Genomic DNA, 22,732 nt, shown 5'->3' on the forward strand with positions numbered 1-22,732 from the left:
CACTCTAGAATAACATGGGCCAGCACACAACCTGCTACACTACTATCAGTCTGTCGTCTACAGAAACACTCTAGAATAACATGGGCCAGCACACAACCTGCTACACTACTATCAGTCTGTCGTCTACAGAAACACTCTAGAATAACATGGGCCAGCACACAACCTGCTACACTACTATCAGTCTGTCGTCTACAGAAACACTCTAGAATAACATGGGCCAGCACACAACCTGCTACACTACTATCAGTCTGTCGTCTACAGAAACACTGTAGAATAACATAGGCCAGCACACAACCTACTACACTACTATCAGTCTGTCGTCTACAGAAACACTGTAGAATACCATGGGCCAGCACACAACCTACTACACTACTATCAGTCTGTCGTCTGTAGAAACACTCTAGAATAACATGGGCCAGCACACAACCTGCTACACTACTATCAGTCTGTCGTCTGTAGAAACACTCTAGAATAACATGGGCCAGCACACAACCTACTACACTACTATCAGTCTGTCGTCTGTAGAAACACTCTAGAATAACATGGGCCAGCACACAACCTACTACACTACTATCAGTCTGTCGTCTGTAGAAACACTCTAGAATAACATGGGCCAGCACACAACCTACTACACTACTATCAGTCTGTCGTCTGTAGAAACACTCTAGAATAACATGGGCCAGCACACAACCTACTACACTACTATCAGTCTGTCGTCTACAGAAACACTCTAGAATAACATGGGCCAGCACACAACCTGCTACACTACTATCATTCTGTCGTCTACAGAAACACTCTAGAATAACATGGGCCAGCACACAACCTACTACACTACTATCAGTCTGTCGTCTGTAGAAACACTCTAGAATAACATTATCTGCCGGTTCTAGAATCAATTCAGCATCACTTTTCAAACTATTAGTTCTGATGAATATTTATCAATTGATTTACCTTCAAGTTGCTCAATTTGTTAACGACTCTTTAAAATAATTATGACCCTCTTTCGTCAAAAACTATTTCACCGTCACATATGAATTCCACAACTACTCAACAAGATTCAAACAACCGCTACGTCAACCACAGAGGCCCTGTGATCTGGAACTCACTCCCGCCAGATTTAGCCAAGCTATCCCCATCATTGTTTTAAAATATGTTTTAAGCTACCGTCCATCACAGCTGTATATCCCTAGTAGACTTTCTGCTGGGATTTTATGGCATTTGACCCCTTTTGAGTTTATTTTATCTTTTGTTTGTGTGATTTATTTATTCACTACACATATTGTTGTCATTTTATAACTGTGTAGAACATGTCTTTGTATTTGTGCTAATAAACTAAATTATGCAGCAAGGATGGAGAGCGCTACAAAATAAATGGAAATTGACAGAGAATGATGTGCCAAACATGGGGGGTACAATTTGTGTTCAACATTACAAGTTCCTCTCTCTCTCTGGCAAACTGGATTCACTGTACATGTAGTCCTGCAGACAGTTTATGTATTTTGAAAATAATTACCCACTTAGAAAATAATTTCCAAAATGTGTAGAGTTAGTATATCCAAAAAGCCCTGATGTCTCCTCCTCTCCTCCCACCAAGTGGGACAGCTGGCAAGGAAGAGTGGGAGAGACAGGACTGATGAACCCAGTGGATGGCTGCAGGGTTCTGGGCTTTTGGCCCCTACTCTCTCCTCTCTCCTGTCTCTGCCTCTTCTTCAGACGAACCTGTCATCTCTCCTCTCTCCTGTCTCTTCCTCTTCTTCAGACGAACCTGTCATCTCTCCTCTATCCTGTCTCTTCCTCTTCTTTAGACGAACCTGTCATCTCTCCTGTCTCCTGTCTCTTCCTCTTCTTCAGACGAACCTGTCATCTCTCCTCTCTCCTGTCTCTTCCTCTTCTTCAGACGAACCTGTCATCTCTCCTCTCTCCTGTCTCTTCTTCTTCAGACGAACCTGTCATCTCTCCTCTATCCTGTCTCTTCCTCTTCTTTAGACGAACCTGTCATCTCTCCTGTCTCCTGTCTCTTCCTCTTCTTCAGACGAACCTGTCATCTCTCCTCTCTCCTGTCTCTTCCTCTTCTTCAGACTAACCTGTCATCTCTCCACTCTCCTGTCTCTTCCTCTTCTTCAGACTAACCTGTCATCTCTCCTCTCTCCTGTCTCTTCCTCTTCTTCAGACTAACCTCTCCTCTCTCCTGTCTCTTCCTCTTCTTCAGACTAACCTGTCATCTCTCTTCTCTCTTGGCTGTGCCTCTTCTCCAGCCTCTCCACTTCAGTCTTTCTAGCCTCCAGCAAGTCTGTCTGTTCCATATGTCCAGAAAACCTTACCCCCTCCTGGCTCTGCCTCTTCCCCTGACTAGCCTACCCAGTCTAGGCACTCCCTCTCCAGCCTCTCCTCTTCAGTGTGCCTACCCTCCAGCAAGTATGTCAGTTATATCTGCACCTGGAGCCTCAGTGAGACAGATGGCTGCTGGCTTCATGTTGTACTCCTTCAACAATAACAACTGGCACTGCTTAGCTAAATATGTTGCTGCCATATTTGAATGGTTGTATGTTGGGGTGATAACGCTGAAGTCCATAAACTGAATAGAGCTCGGTGGGTATGTCTACTTAATGAATAGAGCTCGGCGGGTATGTATAGTTAATGAATAGAGCTCGGCGAGTATGTATAGTTAATGAATAGAGCTCGGCGAGTATCTATAGTTAATGAATCCCTGAGGCTAAATGAATAGAGCTCGGCGGGTATCTATAGTTACTGAATCCCTGAGGGTAAATTAATAGAGCTCGGCGGGTATGTATTGTACATGAATCCCTGAGGCTAAATGAATAGAGCTCGGCGGGTATCTATAGTTACTGAATCCCTGAGGGTAAATGAATAGAGCTCGGCGGGTGTCTATAGTGAATGAATCCCTGAGGCTAAATGAATAGAGCTCGGCGGGTATGTCTAGTTAATGAATAGAGCTCGGCGGGTATGTATAGTTAATGAATAGAGCTCGGCGGGTATGTATAGTTAATGAATAGAGCTTGGCGGGTATGTGTAGTTAATGAATAGAGCTCGGCGGGTATGTATAGTTCATGAATCCCTGAGGCTAAATGAATAGAGCTCGGCGGGTATCTATAGTCAATGAATAGAGCTTGGCGGGTATCTATAGTTAATGAATAGAGCTTGGCGGGAATCTATAGTTAAATGAATAGAGCTCGGCGGGTATCTATAGTTAATGAATAGAGCTCGGCGGGTATCTATAGTTAATGAATAGAGCTCGGCGGGTATCTATAGTTAATGAATAGAGCTCGGTGGGTATCTATAGTCAATGAATAGAGCTCGGCGGGTATCTATAGTTAATGAATAGAGCTCGGCGGTTATCTATTTTTAATTAATAGAGCTCGGCGGGTATGTCTAGTTAATGAATAGAGCTCGGCGGGTATCTATAGTTAATGAATAGAGCTTGTCGGGTATCTATAGTTAATGAATAGAGCTCGGCGGGTATCTATAGTTAATGAATAGAGCTCGGCGGGTATGTCTAGTTAATGAATAGAGCTCGGCGGGTATGTCTACTTAATGAATCCCTGAGGCTACATGAATAGAGCTTGGCGGGTATGTGTAGTTAATGAATAGAGCTCGGCGGGTATGTATAGTTAATGAATCCCTGAGGCTAAATTAATAGAGCTCGGCGGGTATGTCTAGTTAATGAATCCCTGAGGCTAAATGAATAGAGCTCTGCGGGTATCTATAGTTACTGAATCCCTGTGGCTAAATTAATAGAGCTCGGCGGGTATGTCTAGTTAATGAATAGAGCTCGGCGAGTATGTCTAGTTAATGAATAGAGCTCGGCGGGTATGTATAGCTAATGAATAGAGCTCGGCGGGTATGTCTAGTTAATGAATCCCTGAGGCTAAATGAATAGAGCCCGGCGGGTATGTCTAGTTAATGAATCCCTGAGGCTAAATTAATAGAGCTCGGCGGGTATGTATAGTTAATGAATCCCTGAGGCTACATGAATAGAGCTCGGCGGGTATCTATAGTTACTGAATCCCTGAGGGTAAATGAACAGAGCTCGGCGGGTGTCTATAGTGAATGAATCCCTGAGGCTAAATGAATAGAGCTCGGCGGGTATCTATAGTCAATGAATAGAGCTCGGCGGGTATCTATAGTTAATGAATAGAGCTCGGCGGGTATCTATAGTTAATGAATAGAGCTTGGCGAGTATCTATAGTTAATGAATAGAGCTCGGCGGTTATGTCTAGTTAATGAATAGAGCTCGGCGGTTATCTATAGTTAATGAATAGAGCTCGGCGGCTATCTATAGTTAATGAATAGAGCTCGGCGGGTATCTATAGTTAATGAATAGAGCTCGGCAGGTATGTCTAGTTAATGAATAGAGCTCGGCGGGTATGTCTAGTTAATGAATAGAGCTCGGCGAGTATGTCTAGTTAATGAATAGAGCTCGGCGAGTATATCTAGTTAATGAATAGAGCTCGGCGGGTATGTATAGTTCATGAATCCCTGAGGCTAAATTAATAGAGCTCGGCGGGTATGTATAGTTAATGAATCCCTGAGGCTAAATGAATAGAGCTCTTCGGGTATGTATAGTTAATGAATAGAGCTCGGCGGGGATGTATAGTTAATGAATCCCTGAGGCTAAATGAATAGAGCCCGGCGGGTATGTCTAGTTAATGAATCCCTGAGGCTAAATTAATAGAGCTCGGCGGGTATGTATAGTTAATGAATCCCTGAGGCTACATGAATAGAGCTCGGCGGGTATCTATAGTTACTGAATCCCTGAGGGTAAATGAACAGAGCTCGGCGGGTGTCTATAGTGAATGAATCCCTGAGGCTAAATGAATAGAGCTCGGCGGGTATCTATAGTCAATGAATAGAGCTCGGCGGGTATCTATAGTTAATGAATAGAGCTCGGCGGGTATCTATAGTTAATGAATAGAGCTTGGCGAGTATCTATAGTTAATGAATAGAGCTTGGCGGTTATGTCTAGTTAATGAATAGAGCTCGGCGGTTATCTATAGTTAATGAATAGAGCTCGGCGAGTATGTCTAGTTAATGAATAGAGCTCGGCGGGTATGTATAGTTCATGAATCCCTGAGGCTAAATTAATAGAGCTCGGCGGGTATGTATAGTTAATGAATCCCTGAGGCTAAATGAATAGAGCTCTTCGGGTATGTATAGTTAATGAATAGAGCTCGGCGGGGATGTATAGTTAATGAATCCCTGAGGCTAAATTAATAGAGCTCGGCGGGTATGTATAGTTAATGAATCCCTGAGGCTAAATGAATAGAGCTCGGCGGGGATGTATAGTTAATGAATCCCTGAGGCTAAATGAATAGAGCTTGGCGGGTATGTGTAGTTAATGAATAGAGCTCGGCGGGTATGTCTAGTTAATGAATCCCTGAGGCTAAATTAATAGAGCTCGGCGGGTATGTATAGTTAATGAATCCCTGAGGCTAAATTAATAGAGCTCGGCGGGTATGTATAGTTAATGAATCCCTGAGGCTAAATTAATAGAGCTCGGCGGGTATGTCTACTTACTGAATCCCTGAGGCTAAATTAATAGAGCTCGGCGGGTATGTATACTTAATGAATAGAGCTCGGCGAGTATGTCTAGTTAATGATTAGAGCTCGGCGAGTATGTATAGTTAATGAATCCCTGAGGCTAAATGAATAGAGCCCGGCGGGTATGTCTAGTTAATGAATAGAGCTCGGCGGGTATCTATAGTTATTGAATCCCTGAAGCTAAATTAATAGAGCTCGGCGGGTATGTCTAGTTAATGAATAGAGCTCGGCGAGTATGTCTAGTTAATGATTAGAGCTCGGCGAGTATGTATAGTTAATGAATCCCTGAGGCTAAATTAATAGAGCTCGGCGGGTATGTATAGTTAATGAATCCCTGAGGCTAAATGAATAGAGCTCGGCGGGTATCTATAGTTACTGAATCCCTGAGGGAAAATGAATAGAGCTCGGCGGGTGTCTATAGTGAATGAATCCCTGAGGCTAAATGAATAGAGCTCGGCGGGTATCTATAGTCAGTGAATAGAGCTCGGCGGGTATCTATAGTTAATTAATAGAGCTCGGCGGGTATCTATAGTTACTGAATCCCTGAGGGAAAATGAATAGAGCTCGGCGGGTGTCTATAGTGAATGAATCCCTGAGGCTAAATGAATAGAGCTCGGCGGGTATCTATAGTCAATGAATAGAGCTCGGTGGGTATCTATAGTTAATGAATAGAGCTCGGCGGGTATCTATAGTTAATGAATAGAGCTTGGCGGGTATCTATAGTTAATGAATAGAGCTTGGCGGGTATCTATAGTTAATGAATCCCTGAGGCTAAATGAATAGAGCTCGGCGGGTATCTATAGTTACTGAATCCCTGAGGGTAAATGAATAGAGCTCGGCGGGTATCTATAGTTAAGGAATAGAGCTTGGCGGGTATCTATAGTTAATTAATAGAGCTCGGCGGGTATGTCTAGTTAATGAATAGAGCTCGGCGGGTATCTATAGTTAATGAAAAGAGCTCAGCGGCTATCTATAGTCAATGAATAGAGCTCGGCAGGTATCTATAGTTAATGAATAGAGCTCGCGGGTATGTCTAGTTAATGAATAGAGCTTGGCGGGTATGTCTAGTTAATGAATAGAGCTCGGCGGGTATGTCTAGTTAATGAATAGAACTTGGCGGGTATGTCTAGTTAATGAATCCCTGGGGCTAAATGTAATATAATACAGCAGCAAACAAAACAACCATCGACATGGAATCATTGACATTATATCAGACCTTTATTAATGATTATTAGAGTGATGAGGAGGACTGATGTTTGTATTGCTTTACCTGGGAAGATTAACATCATGAAAACTGTGTCTGAAATGTTACCCTTAACCCCTACATTGTGCACTACTTTTGGCCAAGGCCCATAGGGTTAAAAGTTGTGTACAACATAGGGAATAGGGTGCCATTTGTCATATATACAAGTCACCCGTACACAGCCCTGTCCTTTATCAGAGAACAATAAAGGAACACTAACTGCTCAATGTATTTAAAAAAATATATTGTTTAACCGTTATTTAACTATGCAGTTAATATCAAATTCTTCTTTACAATGACGACCTACACCTGCCAAACCCAGACAACGCTGGGCCAATTGTGCGCCGCCAAATGGGACTCCCTATCACGGCCGGGTTGTGATTGGGCCTGGAATCGAACCGGGGTGTCTGTAGTGACTCCTCTAGCACTGAGATGTAAGTGCTTTAAACCGCTGAGCCACTCGGGAGCCCACTGAGTGTAGCAAAGGAGAGAACTGCAACTCTCAGCAGCTTATACGTTATCTAAAGCCTCAACACAATAGTAATATACACAGAAAGAGAGAAGAACACTCCCAAGAGCATTATCTAAAACCTTGAGTAGACCTCACGATGTAGGCTATTGCAAGTTTAGTCTGAGCTCTAAATGGTATCTGACAACAGCTAGAGTGCAGTCACCAATGCACTTTACTACTGTAAGTGTGAAAAATAATTTTCACATCTCCACTACTGCAGTGCAGGCACTATGACCATGCATTATATTATAAAACATGATGTGATATGAAGGGATTTATTTTCACACATCAAATCAAATTGTATTGGTCAAATACATATGGTTAGCAGATGTTATTGGTCAAATACATATGGTTAGCAGATGTTATTGGTCAAATACATATGGTTAGCAGATGTTATTGGTCAAATACATATGGTTAGCAGATGTTATTGGTCAAATACATATGGTTAGCAGATGTTATTGGTCAAATACATATGGTTAGCAGATGTTATTGTGAGTGTAGTGGAATGCTTGTGCTTCTAGTTCCGACAGTGCAGTAATATCTAAAAAGTAATCTAACAATTCCCCAACTACCACCTAATACACACAACTCTAAGTAAAGGAATGGAGAACGAGTATACAAATAGAGCTCGTAATACATATGGGTGGGTGTCCAATGGAAAACACAACGTTTGACTAACAGGTCTAAGAAAACCAATGGTCCAAACCTCTTGCCTCTATCATAACCCATTCAAAAGTTATTGCTGTTCTTCATCACAGTAGCTAAATCAATGGAGACCAGAGAAAAAAGTGTAAAGATAAATAAATTGGGAATATTGCATCCCAAAAGCAATGTATGAATGTCCTATAGTTCCTCAATTTAGTTGTACATTTAATCCAGACCATTTGTCTAAATCGTGAAAAGCAGATACACGCACAATTTTTTATTTTACTTAACTAGGCAAGTCAGTTAAGAACAAATTCTTATTTTCAATGACAGCCTAGGAACAGTGGGTTAACAAACCGACAGATTTATTTTACCTTGTCAGCTCTGGGATTTGATCTTGCAACCTTTCAGTTACTAGTCCAACACTCTAGCCACTAGGCTACCTGCCGCCCCACCCATGGTATGGGAGTGTACAGTGCCTTCGGAAAGAATTCAATTGACTTCCCCCCCCAAAAAAATTGTGTTACAGCCGGAATTTAAAATGGATTCAATTAAGATGTTGTGTCACTGGCCCACACACAGTACCCCACAGTACCCAACAGTACCCCACAGTACCCCACAGTACCCCACAGTACCCCACAGTACACCACAGTACCCCCCAGTAGCCCCAGTACCCCCAGTACCCCCAATACCCCACAGTACTCCCCAGTACCCCCAGTACCCCACAGTACCCCACAGTACCCCACAGTACTCCCCAGTACCCCACAGTACCCCACAGTACACCACAGTACCCCCCAGTACCCCACAGTACCCCACAGTACCCCCCAGTACTCCACAGTACCCAATAAGGCATGAAAGTAAAACTGCAGAAAATATTGGCAAAGAAAATTACTTTTTTTTCCTGAATACAAAGTGTTATGTTTGGGGCAAATCCAACACAACACATCACTGGGTGATACAGGCAAAATCCTAAAGGAAAACCTGGTTCAGTCTGCTTTCCAACAGACACTGGAGACAAATTCATATTTCAGTAGGAAAATAACCTAGAATACAAGGCAAAATATACAGTGGAGTTGCTTACCAAGACAACATTGAATGTCCCTTAGTGGCCTAGTTACAGTTTTAACTTAAATTGGCTTGAAAATCGATGGCAAGACTTGAAAATGTCTGTCTAGCAATGATCACCAACCAACTTGACCGAGCTTGATGTAAATTAGATATTGTTGTATTTTATTTTCAATACATTTGCAAAGATGCCTAAAAACCTGTTTTAACACTTTGTTATTTTAGGGTATTGTGTGTAGATGGGTGAGAGAAAAAAATAGATTTAATCGATTTTGAATTCAGGCTGTAACACAAAACGTGGAATATGTCAAGGCTTGTGGAATACTTTCTGAAGTCACTGTATATCCGCAATGAAATACTACCACTACTACTATAGCTCTCTATAACATCAGCTAGACTGTTCCAGAAGTAACGCTAGCTGACAGCTCACCACAATGAAATACTACCACTACTACTATAGCTCTCTATAACATCAGCTAGACTGTTCCAGAAGTAACGCTAGCTGACAGCTCACCACAATGAAATACTACCACTACTACTATAGCTCTCTATAACATCAGCTAGACTGTTCCAGAAGTAACGCTAGCTGACAGCTCACCACAATGAAATACTACCACTACTACTATAGCTCTCTATAACATCAGCTAGGCTGGACACTGTTCCAGAAGTAACGCTAGCTAACAGCTCACCACAATGAAATACTACCACTACTACTATAGCTCTCTATAACATCAGCTAGGCTGGACACTGTTCCAGAAGTAACGCTAGCTAACAGCTCACCACAATGAAATACTACCACTACTACTATAGCTCTCTATAACATCAGCTAGACTGTTCCAGAAGTAACGCTAGCTAATAGCTCACCACAATGAAATACTACCACTACTACTATAGCTCTCTATAACATCAGCTAGGCTGGTCACTGTTCCAGAAGTAACGCTAGCTAACAGCTCACCACAATGAAATACTACCACTACTACTATAGCTCTCTATAACATCAGCTAGGCTGGTCACTGTTCCAGAAGTAACGCTAGCTGACAGCTCACAACTGAAATCTTTCTTCTAGAATCCAGAAGACATAAAACAATAGATAGATATCAATTTCGAGACATGACGTGTAGTACTTTCATATTTTAGTATTCGCTTTTCATATTCATGTGAAATTCCTGGCACGCAAGCTTTATATTTTCAAGTCCTTATACATTTAATTCAATTTGTCCTGCTAACAACTTTGAAGACGACGACCACAACATGTAAAATCCTCAAAAGTTGTGGCGAGAAACCCGCACCGCTTGGATGTATCAGTTTACAAAATCTTTTTGAATCTAGTGTGATTGATAGAGAAAGACTCCACTTAACGATTCAGAACATAAAGAATCATATTTGTCTTGTTAAAATGCTTTTTTGTAACATAAGGAAGTGTAATTTCATCACCAAAGCGCGTTCTCACCCAGGCTGGGCAGAGTGGCCAGAACCTTTGTGAGGATGTTGAGGACAGGGGGAAGAGAGAGAGAGGAAGGACAGGAGGAAGAGAAGAAAGAGATATCCTGAACCAGAAAGAGAGACTCTAAAGCAAAGTACTACACAAGGTTGGACTGTAGCCCACTGCAATCCATTGCTCATCAATAAACACCAGTCCCCCAGCTCTTGTCAGTGTGTGTTTGGGTATGACGCTGGGAAAGGGAAGGGGAAGCTCCTACAACAGAGATTAGAGGCTTGTTGCATATAGGGAGAGCCTGACAGAAGCAATGCCAGGCTTGGTGTGAGATAGAGATAACCTCCAAGGGAGACGGGCTCTCAGAGGTTCCTGTCTAACTTCAGACAGACAGAGAGACATAGAGAGAGAGATGTTGGATTCCTACACTGAACATCCCAATTGGTATTCTGGACCTTGAGTGGTGCACTTCAATGACAAAGTAAAGCTTCCTAGACTCCCAAATTCCATTGCTGCATACTTGAGAGATACAGGTAGTCCTGCCTAGCACTATTGAGTAATGAAATATATACAGGTAGTCCTGCCTAGCACTATTGAGTAATGAAATATATACAGGTAGTCCTGCCTAACACTATTGAGTAATGCAATATATAGAGGTAGTCCTGCCTAGCACTATTGAGTAATGAAATATATACAGGTAGTCCTGCCTAGCACTATTGAGTAATGAAATATATACAGGTAGTCCTGCCTAACACTATTGAGTAATGCAATATATAGAGGTAGTCCTGCCTAACACTATTGAGTAATGAAATATATACAGGTAGTCCTGCCTAGCACTATTGAGTAATGAAATATATACAGGTAGTCCTGCCTAGCACTATTGAGTAATGCAATATATACAGGTAGTCTTGCCTAGCACTATGTGTGTGGGTAGAGTTTTAAATAGAACTAAGTGTTCACTCTGTGGGTGGAGTTTTAAATAGAACTAAGTGTTCACTCTGTGGGTGGAGTTTTAAATAGAACTTAGTGTTCACTCTGTCGGTAGAGTTTTAAATAGAACTAAGTGTTCACTCTGTGGGTGGAGTTTTAAATAGAACTAAGTGTTCACTCTGTCGGTAGAGTTTTGAATAGAACTAAGTGTTCAATCTTGTGGGTGGAGTTTTAAATATAACTAAATGTTTACTCTGTGGGTTTTGAATAGAACTACATTAAGTTTTCACTATGTGGGTCGAGTCCATGATGAAAGCAACTATGCCAGAGAATAAAATAGAACCAGTTCAAAGGCCAGTGACAGGATGTGCATCCTAAATGTCAACCTTTTCACTATATAGTGCACTACTTGTCACCAGGTCCTGTGGACCTATATAGGGAATAGGGTGCCATTTAAGATGTACCCGTGGAAACGCTGTCTAACCTCAGAATCGATACAGATTAAGTGGCTGTTTAGAATGAAAAGGGACATTTATTTTGACTCTGCACTTTAATCAAATGTCCTCCTAGATGTTTTTTAATGGCTACTTCAGTTTGGCTTTTAAACAACAACCAACATTCAGCTTGAAAATGGACTTTTCTGTGGCAAAGCTTCAAAATATATATTTTTTTACAAATGATCCACACACACACACCCATGCAAGCATGCACACACACACACACGCACACGCACACGCACACGCACACACACGCACACATACACATTGCCTTAGTTGTGTTCTTTTCATTGCATCAGTTCTCAGTAGTATGCGGCCTAACAGACCGTAGAGAGAGACAGGCCAGCCCACAAGGCAAGGAGGAAGAGTGAGTGAGTGAGTGAGTGAGTGAGTGAGTGAGTGAGTGAGTGAGTGAGTGAGTGAGTGTGTGAGTGAGTGAGTGGGGGAGGGTGTGTAAGTGTCTGACTAATCTTGCTGCAAGCAGAAGCTTGACCAACCTCCATTTCTGAGCACTGCAGATAGCTTTTCCTCATCCTTCCTTCCATCCATCCCTTCCTCCCTCCACACATCCCTTCCTTCCTCCCTAAATCCGTCCTTCCATCCCTTCCTCCCTCCATCCCTCCACACATCCCTTCCTACTTCTCTCCAACCCTCTATTAATCCCTAATCCCGCCACACATCCCTCCCTCCCTTCATCCCTAATCCCTCCACACATCCCTTACTCCCTCCATCCCTCCACACATCCCTTCCTCCGTTCCTCCAACCCTCTATTAATCCCTCTATCCCTCCACACATCCCTTACTCCCTCCATCCCTCCACACATCCCTTCCTCCGTTCCTCCAACCCTCTATTAATCCCTCTATCCCTTCACACATCCCTTCCTCCCTCTATCCCTCCACACATCCCTTCCTCCCTCCATCCCTCCCCACATCCCTTCCTCCATTTCTCCAACCCTCTATTCATCCCTCTATCCCTCCACACATCCCTTCCTCCCTCTATCCCTCCACACATCCATTTTTCCGTCTATCCCTCTACTCATCCCTTTTTCCCTCTATCCCTCCACACATCCCTCCCTCCCTTCACCCCTAATCCCTCCACACATCCCTTCCTTCCTCCATCCCTCCATCCATCTCTTCCTCCCTCCATCCCTCCATCCATCCCTTCCTCCCTCCCTCCATCCCTCCATCCATCCCTTCCTCCCTCCATCCCTCCACACATCCCTTCCTCCCTTCATCCCTCCACACATCTCTTCCTCCCTCCATCCCTCCACACATCTCTTCCTCCCTCCATCCCTCCACACATCTCTTCCTCCCTCCATCCCTCCACACATCTCGTCCTCCCTCCATCCCTCCACACATCCCTTCATCCCTCCAAACCTCCACACATCCCTTCATCTCTAATCCCTCCATCATCCCTTCGTCCCTCCAACCCTCATCCATCCCTTCTTCCCTCAACCCCTTCCTCCCTCCAACCCTCTATCCATCCCTTCATCCCGAATCCCTCCATCATCCTTTCGTCCCTCCAACCCTCCATCCATTCCTTCCTACATCCATCCCGTCCTCCCTCCCTCCATTCATCCACAAATACTTTCCTCTCTCCAACCCTCCATCCATCCCTTCCTCTCTCCATCAATCCCTTCCTCCCTCCACACAACCCTTCTCCGTCCATCCCTCAATTGAAGTCATTGTATGCTCATCCCAGAGGCTATGTCAGATAAACAAGGTGACTGTTACTGGATATACATGTAGCTATGTCTGTAGTGAGATGATGGAGATGTGTCTGTAGTGAGATGATGGAGATATGTTTGTAAAGAGAGAGGGAGAGGTTGTTGTCCTGAAACCACACTGCCAGGTCTCTGAACTCCTCCTTGTTGGCTGTCTCATAATTGTCTGTAATCAGTCCTACCACTGTTAATGATTGTGTTGGAGTCATGTTTGGCCATGCAGTTGTGAGTGAACAGGGAGTACAGGAGGGAACTAAGCAGGCCTACCTGGGGGCGGCACGTCAGGAAGTCTAGGATCCAGTTGCAGAGGGAGGTGTTTAGGTCCTTAGCTTAGTGATGAGCTTTTTGGGAACTATGGTGTTGAACACTGAGTTATAGTCAATGAACAGCATTCATTGACTTTTGTCCAGGTGTTCCCTTTGTCCAGGTAGGAAAGGGCAGTGTGGACTGCGATTTAGATTGTGTCATCGGTGGATCTGTTGAGGCGGTATGCGATTTGGAGTGGGTCTAGAGTATCCAAGATGATGCTGTTGATGTGAGCCATGACTAGCACTTCATGGCTTCCAACGTGAGTGCTATGGGGCAGAAATAATTTAGGCAGGTTACCTTCGCTTCCTTGGACACAGGGACGATGGGGGTCGGCTTGAAACATGTAGGTATTACAGACTTGGTCAGGGAGACATTGAAACTGTCAGTGAAGACACTTGCCAGTTGGTCCATGCATGCTTTGTTTACACATCCTGGTAACCCATCTGGCCCCGCGGCTTTGTGAATGTTGACCTGTTTAAAGGTCTTGCTCACATCGGCTACCATGAGCGTTATCACACAGTTGTACGGAACAGCTGGTGCTCTCATGCATGATTCAGTGTTGCTTTCCTCGAAGTGATAATAAAAGGCATTTAGCCCGTCTGGTAGGCTCGCATCACGGTGCAGCTTGCGGCTGCGTTTCTCTTTGTAGTCCGTAATAGTTTCAAGCCCTGCCACATCTGACGAACATCAGAGCCGGGCTAGCAGGATTCAATCTTAATCCTGTATTGAAGTTTTTCCTGTTTGATGGTTCGTCTGAGGGCATAGCGGGATGTCCTATAAGTGTCCGGATTAGTGTCCCGCTCCTTGAAAGCAGCAGCTCTAGCAATTAGCTGGATGTGGATGTTGCCTGAAATCCATGGCTTCTGCTTGGGATATGTACATAAGGTCACTGTGGGGACGACGACTTCGATGCACTTATTGATGAAGCCGATAACTGAGGTGATATATTCCTCAAGGTCATTGGATGAATCCCGGAACATATTCCAGTCTATGCTAGCAAAACAGTCCCGTAGCGTAGCATCCATTACATCTGACTTCTATATTGGGGGAAGTCACTGGTACTCCCTGCTTTAGTTTTCATTTGTAAGCAGGAACCAGGAGGATAGAATTATGGTCAGATTTGCCAAATGGAGGGCGAGGGAGAGCTTTGTATGTGTGTGGAGTAAAGGTGGTCTAGAGTTTTTTCTTCCTCTGGTTGCACATGTGACATGCTGGTAGAAATGAGGTAAAACAGATTTAAGTTTACATGCATTAAAGTCCCCGGCAACTAGGAGCGCCGCTTCTGGATGAACATGTTCTTGTTTGCTTATGGCCTTATACAGCTGGTTGAGAGCGGTCTTAGTGCCAGCATCTGTTTGTGAACAGAACAGAATTCTCTTGGTAGATAGTGTGGTCTACAGTTTATCACAAGGTACTCTACCTCAGGCAAGCAATACCTCAAGACATATTGAATATTAGACATTGCGCACCAGCTGATATTGACAAATAGACACACACCCCCACCCCACTTCTTACCAGACGTAGCTTCTCTGTCCTGCTGATGCATGGAAAATTCCTGCCAGCTCGATACTATCCATGTCGTCGTTCATCCACGACTCTGTGAAACATGATATTACTGTTTTTAATGTCCCGTTGGTAGGATAGTCTTGATCGTAGATCATCCTGTTTATTCTCCAGTGATTGCACGTTGGCCAATAGAACAGATGGTAGTGGTGGTTTACCCACTCACCTATGAATTCTCAGAAGGCAGCCCGACCTCTGTCCCCTTTCTCTCTGTCTTTTCTTCAACCAAATGACGGGGATTGTGGCCCGGGTTCCCGAGAAAGTGATATATCCTTCGTGTCGGACTCGTTATAGAACAAAATCTTTGTCTAGTTCAAGGTGAGTAATTGCTGATTTTATGTCCAGAAGTTATTTTCGGGCCATAGAAGAAATTAACAGCAACATCATGTACAAAGTAAGTTACAAAATAAGTTACATACAATTTGAAAAAACGAACCAAATAGCACAGTTGGTTAGGAGCCCGTAGAACAGCAGAAATCCCCTCCGGTGCCATTCATACACACACACTTGCTCACACACACACACACTTGCTCACACACACATGCACGTTCCGACATGTTAGCCTTCTGTTTCTCTGTTAACTGCCAGGCAGATTAGTACCACTCAGTCTTTCCAGAAGTTGTTCTTCATACCAACCAATAATGTCCTTCCAACTATGTTTTAGCTCATGCAAATTATGAGCGTGCGTGCGTGCGCTGTTGTTGTTGCATTTTCCACAGCCTCTATTTGCGTGCGTGCGTGCGTGCGTGCGTGCGCTGTTGTTGTTGCATTTTCCGCAGCCTCTATTTGTTACTTACCTAGTGGAGTTGGTGTGTTGTTTACTCTGCTTGAGAACTCTGAGAGTGTCCTTCACTAACAGTGTATTTGAGAACTCTGAGAGTGTCCTTCACTAACAGTGTATTTGAGAACTCTGAGAGTGTCCTTCACTAACAGTGTATTTGAGAACTCTGAGAGTGTCCTTCACTAACAGTGTATTTGAGAACTCTGAGAGTGTCCTTCACTAACAGTGTATTTGAGAACTCTGAGAGTGTCCTTCACTAACAGTGTATTTGAGAACTCTGAGAGTGTCCTTCACTAACAGTGTATTTGTCTCCCTTGACACTTCATTTAACTTCAAGACTTCTTAGGAAATATGACTGTTATACCTAAGTGCTGCCTTACCACAAATGTCTGCTTCAGTTAGTAATACACGACACCTTATGCTCTTCAAATCTTTGATCTGGTAAAATGAAGTCCTTGACTGTTTCAGTATTTGAACCTAAACTGACCCTTCTGGGGAAGCCCATACAATGGGATCCTTGACGCCACTGGAACAATGCCTCTGATTGGTGTTGCCATATCAACAGCTTGTTCATACTCGGAACACGTAGGCTATTGGCAATAGGCCCATTGGTACTATTGCCAACTGGCCCACTTTCTTGTAAAACTCTAGCTCCTAAATTGCTATCCGGGATCTTTGGGACGTCCCTACTCCATTGAAGTTTACATTTTAAAATGTTGATGGGTTAAGGTTAAGGTTAAGTTAGATACGGGTTACGGTTAAGGTTAAGTTAGATAAGGGTTAAGGTTAAGTTAGATAAGGGTTACGGTTAAGGTTAAGTTAGATAAGGGTTAAGGTTAAGTTAGATAAGGGTTACGGTTAAGGTAAGTGTAGGGGTTAAGTTTAGGGTTTAGGAGGTAGGCAAATCCCAAGGATCCCAGATAGCTCTAACCCTCCTAAATGTAACCTGCGGTGTACTTGTGAGAGTATCCACTCTACACACACCATCACCTGGCAGCAGACCTGTCTCTGCTTTGACCCAGACCAGGGTTCAGAAGTCTGGAGTTTGAAACTGTGTTGCCAAAATGAACCCAGTGGCATTGAATCATTGAATTGTTGCTTGTTATAGATGGCTGGAAGTCCTCTCTTCACTCCTACAGGTTGTACAGCAGCTACACTAAGCCTAAAACCACAGGCACCGTACTGGGAAACTCTCATCTATGTCTCCTCCTGATGTTACTCACCTCAATCACATGCATTTATAAACCCCTTTTTACATCAGCTGATGTCACAAAGTGCTTGTACAGAAACCCAGCCTAAAACCACAAACAGCAAGCAATGCAGGTGTAGAAGTACAGTGATGTGAAAAACTCCCTCGAGGAGCCAGGCTCTGAATGGCGGCCAGTCGTCTGCTGGCTGTGCCGCGTTGAGATTATAACAGAACATTGTTAGATTGTTATTCGAGATATTTAAACGTTCGTAGATGACCAGCAGGGTCAAATAATAATAATCACAGTGGTTTTAAAGTGTGCAATAGATCAGTACATCAGGAGTAAACGTCAGTTGGCTTTTCAAAGCATTCAGAGGTCAAGACAGCAGGTGCGGTAGAGAGAGAGAAAGTGTCAAAAACAGCAGGTCTGGGACAAAGTAGTAGGTTGGGTGAACAGGTCAGGGTTCCCTAACCGCAGGCAGAACAGTTGAAACTGGAGCAGCAGCACAACCAGGTGGACTGGGGCCAGGTAGTCCTGAGGCATGATCCCAGGGATCAGATTCACTGGGAGGGGAGGGAGAGAGATAATTAGAGGGAGTATACTTAAATTCACACAGGACACCAGATATAACAGACTGACCCTAGCCCACCGGCACATAGACTGTTGCAGAGTAGATACTGGAGACTGAGACAGGGGTGGGTCGGGGGACCCCGTTGGCCCCGTCCGAAGATACCCTCGGACAGTGCCAAACAGGCAAGATATAACCCCATCCACTTTGCCAAAGCACAGCCCCCACACCACTAGAGGGATATCAACAGACCCCTAACTTACTACCCTGAGACAAGGCTGATTATATCCCACGAAGATCTCCTTCACCGTGCGAGCCTGAGGGGGCGCAAAACTGGACAGGAAGATCACATCTGTGACTCAACCCACTCAAGTGACGCACCCCTCCTAGGGACGGCATGGAAGAGCACAAGTAAGCCAGTGACTCAGCCCCTGTAATAGGGTCAGAGGCAGAGAATCCCAGTGGAGAGAGGGGAGCCGGAAATGTACTATAGCAAGGTTCTTGTTCCTGTGCATCACTCCTTCCTGTTTCTCTCATTGTTCAGGGTCCTCTCTCTCTCTCCCTCTCCCTCTCCCTCTCACTGCACCTCTCTCTCTCTCTCCCTCTCACTGCACCTCTCTCTCTCTCCCTCCCTCTCACTGCACCTCTCTCTCTCGCTCTCGCTCTCTCCCTCTCCATCTCACTGCACCTCTCTCTCTCTCTCTCTCTCTCTCTCTCTCTCTCTCTCTCTCTCTCCCCCTCCCTCTCACTGCACCTCTCTCTCTCTCTCTCTCTCTCTCTCTCCCTCTCCCTCTCACTGCACCTCTCGCTCTCGCTCTCGCTCTCGCTCTCAATGGTGTATACATTTGTATTTGGGTCATCACTACTATGTATCAATGCTTCCTCTTCTCCCTTTCCCTCCCTCTCTCCGTCTAAACAGCGATCCAAAATAGCAGTCTATGAGAAAATGTGGTCATACATGAAATCGGCCGAACCGTCAGTGTTTGTCAAGACCACGCCAGACGGGGTGGCCCGGGTACGAAAGTCCAAGGGCAAGTTTGCTTTCCTCCTGGAGTCCACCATGAACGAGTACATAGAGCAGAGGAAACCCTGTGACACCATGAAAGTGGGCGGAAACCTGGACTCTAAAGGATACGGTGTGGCCACGCCCAAAGGCTCAGCATTAAGGTGGGTGGGATAATATAACGATATTCTCCTTGTTGTTATAGAATTCCACCTACCCTGATGTCTTGTGTTTGGCCCTTCTTCTTCTTGTTCTTCTCTTCTTCCTTATTGTTTTGGAATGGACACAAAGAGGTAACGGTATCATATATTTTATTGTTCTTGGATATCTAAGTTGATTTCTAATTGTTATTATGGATGTTGATCTACGTGTTAATGTTGTTGTTCCTAAACCAACGGGGAATCCATTCCAGGGTGTAGCGAAGAGTTTCACAGTTTATTAACAACCATTTTACCTTTGTCTCTCTTACTCTATCTTTCCTTCTGTCCTGTCCTTCTGTCCTGTCCTTCTGTCCTGTCCTTCTGTCCTGTCCTTCTGTCCTGCGTGCTGTCCTGTGTGCTGTCCTTCTGTCCTACGTGCTGTCCTTCTGCCCTATCCTTCTGTCCTGCCCTGCTGTCCTGTGTGCTGTCCTGCGTGCTGTCCTTCTGTCCTGCATGCTGTCCTTCTGTCCTGTGTGCTGTCCTTCTGTCCTGCGTGCTGTCCTGTGTGCTGTCCTGCGTGCTGTCCTTCTGTCCTGCGTGCTGTCCTTCTGTCCTGCGTGCTGTCCTTCTGTCCTGCATGCTGTCCTTCTGTCCTGTGTGCTGTCCTTCTGTCATGCATGCTGTCCTTCTGTCCTGCATGCTGTCCTTCTGTCCTGCGTGCTGTCCTGTGTGCTGTCCTGCATGCTGTCCTTCTGTCCTGCGTGCCGTCCTTCTGTCCTGTGTGCTGTTCTTCTGTCCTGTGTGCTGTCCTGTGTGCTGTCCTTCCTTCCTGTGTGCTGTACTTCTGTCCTGCGTGCTATCCTTCTGTCCTGCGTGCTGTCCTTCTGTCCTGCGTGCTGTCCTTCTGTCCTGTGTGCTGTCCTTCTGTCCTGCGTGCTGTCCTTCTGTCCTGCGTGCTGTGTTTCTGTCCTGCGTGCTGTTCTTCTGTCCTGTGTGCTGTCCTTCCCGACAGTTGTTGTCACTTTTAATTTAACAGTTCAACAGTTTTTCCATGTAGCCTTTAGAAGTTGCACTGTCACTTGTGATGAATGTTATTTGCATGGTGTTTTCTATTGTTGCTTTTCTTCTCAATGATGACTAGTGTCCCCGTCCCGCACACTTCAGTTTCTAAACTACCTAACTCATCATGCCACCTTTTCAATATTTACCACTTTCTTTGCTCTTCCTCTTAACCTTACTGATCTATCCAACTCATATTCCAAAAATTCTTAAACATAATAGATAATACTCATTTTAACAATAAGCACTATTAGTGGTAGTCCAACTACCATGATCCACTATTATCATTATCGTTATAACTACTACTATACTACGACTATACTATACTGCTACTATACCACTACTATGCATTAGATTTCTCACGGACCTGTGCATTTTCTTACAAGTTATGTTTTATCGTTTCAAGAAATGCTGTTAACCTGGCAGTGTTAAAACTGAATGAGCAGGGCCTGTTGGACAAATTGAAAAACAAATGGTGGTACGACAAGGGAGAGTGCGGCAGCGGAGGAGGTGACTCCAAGGTCAGCCTCGATGTCACCAGATCGGGTACAATATTGCAGAGTAATCGGCAAGGCTGTTAATAATAGTCAATAGGTATAATAAAAATCATTGATTACTGATTGGATTTATATGATAGCACTTTGTTAGCTAGCGTACAACCCAACCCAACCCAAAACCAACCCAACCCAAAACCAACCCAATCCCAACCCAACCCTAACCCAACCCTACCCAACCCTAAACCAACCCAACCCTAACCCAACCCAACCCAACCCAACCCAAAACCAACCCTACCCAACCCAAAACCAACCCAACCCAACCCAAAACCAACCCAACCCGAAACCAACCCAACCCAACCCAAAACCAAGTGTTGAGTCCCAACCAGTCTCAAAGGTAGCCTTTCTGTCATTTACCAGACTCTGACCAGTCTATGGAACAAAATATCAAACTAAGAACCCTTACTTGGCTAACACACAGAGAGGAAGATGAGGTAGCATGAAGTATAGTAAAGGAGATGGACTGGTAAGGCTAAGAGGTAGCATGAAGTATAGTAAAGGAGATGGACTGGTAAGGCTAAGAGGTAGCATGAAGTATAGTAAAGGAGATGGACTGGTAAGGCTAAGAGGCAGCATGAAGTGTAGTAAAGGAGATGGACTGGTAAGGCTAAGAGGTAGCATGAAGTGTAGTAAAGTAGATGGACTGGTAAGGCTAAGAGGCAGCATGAAGTGTAGTAAAGGAGATGGACAGGTAAGGCTAAGAGGTAGCATGAAGTATAGTAAAGGAGATGGACTGGTAAGGCTAAGAGGCAGCATGAAGTGTAGTAAAGGAGATGGACTGGTAAGGCTAAGAGGTAGCATGAAGTATAGTAAAGGAGATGGACAGGTAAGGCTAAGAGGTAGCATGAAGTATAGTAAAGGAGATGGACTGGTAAGGCTAAGAGGCAGCATGAAGTATAGTAAAGGAGATGGACTGGTAAGGCTAAGAGGCAGCATGAAGTGTAGTAAAGGAGATGGACTGGTAAGGCTAAGAGGCAGCATGAAGTGTAGTAAAGGAGATGGACTGGTAAGGCTAAGAGGTAGCATGAAGTATAGTAAAGGAGATGGACTGGTAAGGCTAAGAGGCAGCATGAAGTGTAGTAAAGGAGATGGACTGGTAAGGCTAAGAGGCAGCATGAAGTGTAGTAAAGGAGATGGACTGGTAAGGCTAAGAGGTAGCATGAAGTGTAGTAAAGGAGATGGACTGGTAAGGCTAAGAGGCAGCATGAAGTGTAGTAAAGGAGATGGACTGGTAAGGCTAAGAGGTAGCATGAAGTGTAGTAAAGGAGATGGACTGGTAAGGCTAAGAGGTAGCATGAAGTATAGTAAAGGAGATGGACTGGTAAGGCTAAGAGGCAGCATGAAGTGTAGTAAAGGAGATGGACTGGTAAGGCTAAGAGGCAGCATGAAGTATAGTAAAGGAGATGGACTGGTAAGGCTAAGAGGCAGCATGAAGTATAGTAAAGGAGATGGACTGGTAAGGCTAAGAGGCAGCATGAAGTGTAGTAAAGGAGATGGACTGGTAAGGCTAAGAGGTAGCATGAAGTATGGTAAAGGAGATGGACTGGTAAGGCTAAGAGGCAGCATGAAGTATAGTAAAGGAGATGGACTGGTAAGGCTAAGAGGCAGCATGAAGTGTAGTAAAGGAGATGGACTGGTAAGGCTAAGAGGTAGCATGAAGTGTAGTAAAGGAGATGGACTGGTAAGGCTAAGAGGCAGCATGAAGTGTAGTAAAGGAGGTGGACTGGTAAGGCTAAGAGGTAGCATGAAGTGTAGTAAAGGAGATGGACTGGTAAGGCTAAGAGGCAGCATGAAGTGTAGTAAAGGAGATGGACTGGTAAGGCTAAGAGGCAGCATGAAGTGTAGTAAAGGAGATGGACTGGTAAGGCTAAGAGGTAGCATGAAGTATGGTAAAGGAGATGGACTGGTAAGGCTAAGAGGCAGCATGAAGTATAGTAAAGGAGATGGACTGGTAAGG

General features: G+C 44.4%; 1 protein-coding gene across 3 annotated transcripts in view; it reads left to right on the forward strand.

The window, feature by feature from the left end:
* The window catches only part of LOC115115922 (glutamate receptor 3-like), a 251,277-nt gene that overhangs the window by 216,697 nt on the left and 11,848 nt on the right, over nt 1-22,732 (forward strand). For 2 of the 3 annotated variants that reach the window (XM_065018376.1, XM_065018375.1), the window contains exons 13-14: nt 18,939-19,186; nt 20,628-20,742. In XM_065018376.1, the coding sequence (XP_064874448.1) occupies nt 18,939-19,186; nt 20,628-20,742 (363 nt within the window). The remainder of the gene's footprint in view (nt 1-18,938; nt 19,187-20,627; nt 20,743-22,732) is intronic. The other variant, XM_065018373.1, reaches the window with a different exon arrangement.

This window comes from Oncorhynchus nerka, linkage group LG5 (genome assembly GCF_034236695.1).
Source record: "Oncorhynchus nerka isolate Pitt River linkage group LG5, Oner_Uvic_2.0, whole genome shotgun sequence".
Taxonomy (NCBI): Eukaryota; Metazoa; Chordata; class Actinopteri; order Salmoniformes; family Salmonidae; genus Oncorhynchus; species Oncorhynchus nerka.